The sequence below is a fragment of the Protobothrops mucrosquamatus genome, unplaced genomic scaffold (assembly GCF_001527695.2).
Source record: "Protobothrops mucrosquamatus isolate PMUCROS unplaced genomic scaffold, P.Mucros_1.0 scaffold7673, whole genome shotgun sequence".
Lineage (NCBI taxonomy): Eukaryota > Metazoa > Chordata > Lepidosauria > Squamata > Viperidae > Protobothrops > Protobothrops mucrosquamatus.
The window spans coordinates 18,577-22,724 of record NW_015393472.1 but is presented as its reverse complement, the minus strand read 5'-3'; the positions used below and the strand labels follow the sequence as shown (position 1 = coordinate 22,724).

Genomic DNA, 4,148 nt, shown 5'->3' with positions numbered 1-4,148 from the left:
AGCCGCTGAGAGGTCCAAAAGAACAAGGACAGAGGAATATCCTCTGTCCCGGGCCCTCCAGAGATCATTAACCAACGCGACCAGTGCCGTTTCCGTGCTGTGCCCCGGCCTGAAGCCCGACTGGTATGGGTCCAGATAGACTGTTTCATCCAGGTGCCGAGGGAATTGCTGCGCAACCACACTCTCAACAACCTTCGCCACGAAGCGAAGGTTGGAGACCGGGCGATAATTGGCCAACTCATCTGGGTCCAGGGAAGGCTTCTTGAGGAGGGGCCTCACAACGGCCTCTTTAAGGACCGCAGGGAAGACACCCTCCTGCAAAGAAGCATTAATAATTCCCTGGAGCCAGGCTCGTGTACCCTCCCGAGCTGCCAGTACCAGCCAGGAGGGGCACGGATCTAACAAACATGTGGTTGCATTCAGCCTCCCCAGGATCTAACAAACATGTGGTTGCATTCAGCCTCCCCATTCAGCCTCCCTGTGGGGAGGCATTCAGCCTCCCCACGGGCACCCCATATACCCCTGCTTGGAATAAATAATCTTTAAAAGCAAGCCTATTTTCAGTGCTGGTGAGCATAGACATTTCCGTGCAGTTGGTAACTGCAAAGGGATGGTTTCTCAAAGCCCCCCCCCCCACATACACACACAAACACAATCTGGGGCACAGTCCTAGGACTCACGTCCCCCAATAATCCCCCCTGGAAATTTGGCCATGGGGGTGGACAGGTTTAAGCGCCTGTACTTAGAGAAGAGTAGAAGAGTAGGAAAGATAATCTTAAGATAACGTACTTAACAGCAATCCAGTCTTTATTATGGTCAAACAGCCCCAAACAGCACAGTGAGGTGCAGGCAATTAAAAACAAAATACAACAGAATCAAGCAAATAACAATTTTGGAACGCAGAGTGTTATAAGAAGGTATGTTTATAAAACAAGCAAAAGAATAAAATAAAAAGTATCTAACGGGGGCAGAGGCGTAGGGGAATATTAAAGGTTAGTATCTGGCACACCAAACCTATCACAATCCAGAGCACTCCGGTTTGATGAACTACACCAGGAGTCTCCAAACTTGGCAACTTTAAAACTTGTGGACTTCAACTCCCAGAATCCCTTGGCCAGAATGGCTGAGGAATTCTGGGAGTTGAAGTCCACAAGTCTTAAATTTACCAAGTTTGGAAAGCCCTTCACTAGATCCTCCTTAATTCTACTTTATAGAACAGGTCGTCCTCGCATGGATGTTAAGCGCTGACATGTAGAGCCTGGCACAATATTGTGCGTTAGCAGGGAGTTGTAGAAGAATTATCTGGTGTTCGCCCTGGATTCTTCATGCACTAAAGAGCAACAGGTAAGAGAAGGAGGGAGAGGTGGTCATAAACATTATTTTCCTTTCCAACAACAACCCAGGAAAGAACAGCTCAGGGCTGTGAGGGGGACAACACCCACACATCCAGGGCACCCCAATATTCCCAGCTAGCTCCTGGGGGGGGTCCCTTGAGAGCAGGGCCCGTCCTGCATTTCAACGAGGAGCCAAACGCTTTGTTGCCACTTCCTGCAGCAGACCCTGGACCGTGCTCTCTTGTTCCCTGTCGCCTTCAGAACGGAAGGCCCTGGCTAGCTCTTTCAGACGTTGCTCCAGCAGCTTCTGCTCCAGAGGGTGGTCCCCCGGCACCTCCAAGCAGGCCCGGTACGCCCGCAGCGCTGCCTGCCTCTGCCCCTTCTTGTGGAGGAGGAAATCCCCCCAGTGCAGATAGAAAGACTGCTGGCACCTCTTGCTGGCGGTTGGCAGCTCCTCCATCAAGCCCAGGTAGACCTCCTCCTCGTAAAGCGGGCGCTTCTCTCCGTACAACTTCGCCAGCTTCAGCCGGGAAAACACAGATCCAGGTTCAGCTTCCAGTGACCGTTTGAGGCACTCAATGGCGTCTTCCACGATTTCCGCTCTGTTCCCCTCGAATCCTCGCTCCAAGAGGTCCAGGTAATAGATGCCAAGGTCGTACTGCAGGAGATAGTAGTCACTATGGAGGGCCATGGCCTTCTTCAGGGTGGAAATGGCCTGGGAGGTAGAGTGGGTCTTAATGACCTTGGCGGCAATTCTCAGGAGTTCCGGGTTGAGACTGTTCTGGACCACATCGTCAGCAAGGTGTCGCGCTCTTTCATGATCTTTCCAATGGAGAATCTGTGCCAAGTATATTTTGGCTTCATAGTTTTCGGGCTGGCTACGGATCAGCCCTTCCAGCAACTTCTGGCCCTCTTCCTGTAACTTGTCATCGTAACAGTGTGTCCAGGAAGCAAAGGTGGAGAAAGCCAGACCCTCCTCCAGCTCCGCATTGGGCTCCTGCAGCTCCAGGGCCGTCTGGAAACACTGCCTGGCGAGCTGGCCGTTCCGGAAGCCCATGGCTAAGAGGGACCAGCCCTTCTGGGCGTAGACCTCTGGGATCGGGGCCGAGTAGGGCTCAGGGCTGGACAGGTCTCGGCAGATCTGGCGGATCTGTCCCAAGTAAAGGTCCACCCTCTCATAATCGATCAAGTGGTAGCAGATCCAAGCGTAGTTCCCGTAGATCAGCAGGACCTGGCGTGAGAAGGTCTCCTGAGGTTCCTTCCGCAAGACCTCCTTGGCTTCCTTCAGGATGTCCAATGCCTCTTTGGGGCTCCCCTCCAGATGGCGCAGGTAGGCCTTCAGGGCGAGATAGGTGCCCCGGTTATGGGAGGGGCCGTGCTCCAGGCGGAGAGACAGAGTAACAAGGGAGTGCCTGATGTCCATCTTGTCCTTGACCTCAAAATCCCAGGTGAAGTGACACTGCAGGCGCTGGAGCTTCTCCTTCAGGGGTCTGCTGGGGGGGTGGGGAGCAGGAGGGAAAGACAAAATGGAGGAGTCCTGAGTGAGTGGCAAAGGACACCTGCCCTGGGAGGGAGGGGGAGGTGGGCTCAGATAATGCGTTGACCACAACGGAGCTGTTCAGGCTAGCCTGAGTGTGTGAACCTGGCCAAGTCTGGCTACTCACAGGGAAGCAGACCCTGCCACTGTGTGGACCCCCAATTACCCGAGCGACTCCTTGGATGGGGAGTCTTGCACAAAAGCTAGCTTCCAAAGAAGTGGACCCATTTTCGCCTCTTTTCTGCAGCGGGGGTCTCTGCTCGCCACTCTTAAAAGCTCTCGGGAGCTTTCCTGTCCCCCTTTGGCCTTTAGGGGATTCCCATCTGGCTGTCTTTGCTGTTCTTCCTCTTCCTCATTCCCGGTGTGCGTGCATGTGTGTGCAATCTTTGGACCTTGTTACCTTCAAAACTGAACCATGGGCACAGAGCAGCCAAGGTGGCCGCTGAGCAGGCTCCGAATCCTTTCTGAACACCCAGGGCAGGGGTAGGCAACCTTGGCTCTTTTATGACTCGTGGACTTCAACTCTCAGAATTCCTGAGCCAGCTATGCTGGCTCAAGAATTCTGGGAGTTGAAGTCCACGAGTCATAAAAGAGCCAAGGTTGCCTACCCCTGACCCAGGGGCACCATCATCCACAGCATGGTCTTCCACTGGGGAGGAACAGGCCCTCCAAGGAGGGGGGCAGAGGGTGGAAACGGGGGAGGGACAATTTGGTGGTGTAACGGAGGACTGGGGTTGTCAGCCACATTTCAAATGGGGTTTGAATGGCCCTCTGGTGGGGGTCCGACTCGGGGGGGGATACTTGCAGTCTCACGCACAAAAAACATGGAGAGGGAGAGTCTGGGGGTTTGTGGGACGGGGGAGGAGCTGACTTTGCCCGTTCCACAGTCTCCCACAGTCTTTGCAGTCTGGGGGAGGACGGTTTATGGGGCAGGAGGGGAGCTGGTTTGGCCTGTTCCAGAGTCTCGCTGGGGGGGGGCACCCCTGCAATACCACCACCACCACCACCACCACAGAGGGTGCAGCTGCAAAGGGCTACCGGGACAGTCAGGAAGATTGTTGTTGCGAGGTTGTTAGGCAAAAGGAGAATTGTCTATCTTGGAGTCTCTCCAGCCGCCACACCTGCAACTCAACTTCTCGCCCGGGCCCCGTTGGGGCTGGAAGGCGCCGGAGAGGCAGGTTACGCCACAGGAGGCGCCCCCCCCCCCGAGCCCCTCTGAAAGGCAGGGGTCCCAGACTCAAGTTGCAGCAGTGGGACCCCACGGGGGGAGGGGAACA

The 4,148-nt window shown here is 54.9% G+C and overlaps 1 protein-coding gene across 1 annotated transcript; it reads right to left on the bottom strand.

The window, feature by feature from the left end:
* Nucleotides 1-1,515: 1,515 nt before the first annotated feature.
* LOC114923704 (interferon-induced protein with tetratricopeptide repeats 5-like) lies at nt 1,516-3,099 on the bottom strand. The gene is made up of 2 exons (XM_029287025.1): nt 3,038-3,099; nt 1,516-2,827 (listed from the first exon to the last, which is right to left on the bottom strand). The coding sequence occupies exons 1-2, from the start codon at nt 3,097-3,099 to the stop codon at nt 1,516-1,518; spliced, it is 1,374 nt and encodes a 457-aa protein (XP_029142858.1).
* Nucleotides 3,100-4,148: the final 1,049 nt, after the last annotated feature.

Coding starts and splice junctions, on each gene's coding strand:
- LOC114923704 (XM_029287025.1), bottom strand. CDS start 3,099: ATGGGTCCACTTCTTTGGAAGCTAGCTTTTGTGCAAGACTCCCCATCC. Junction 2,828..3,037: donor CCATCCAAGGAGTCGCTCGG/GTAATTGGGGGT, acceptor CCACCCCCCCAG/CAGACCCCTGAAGGAGAAGC.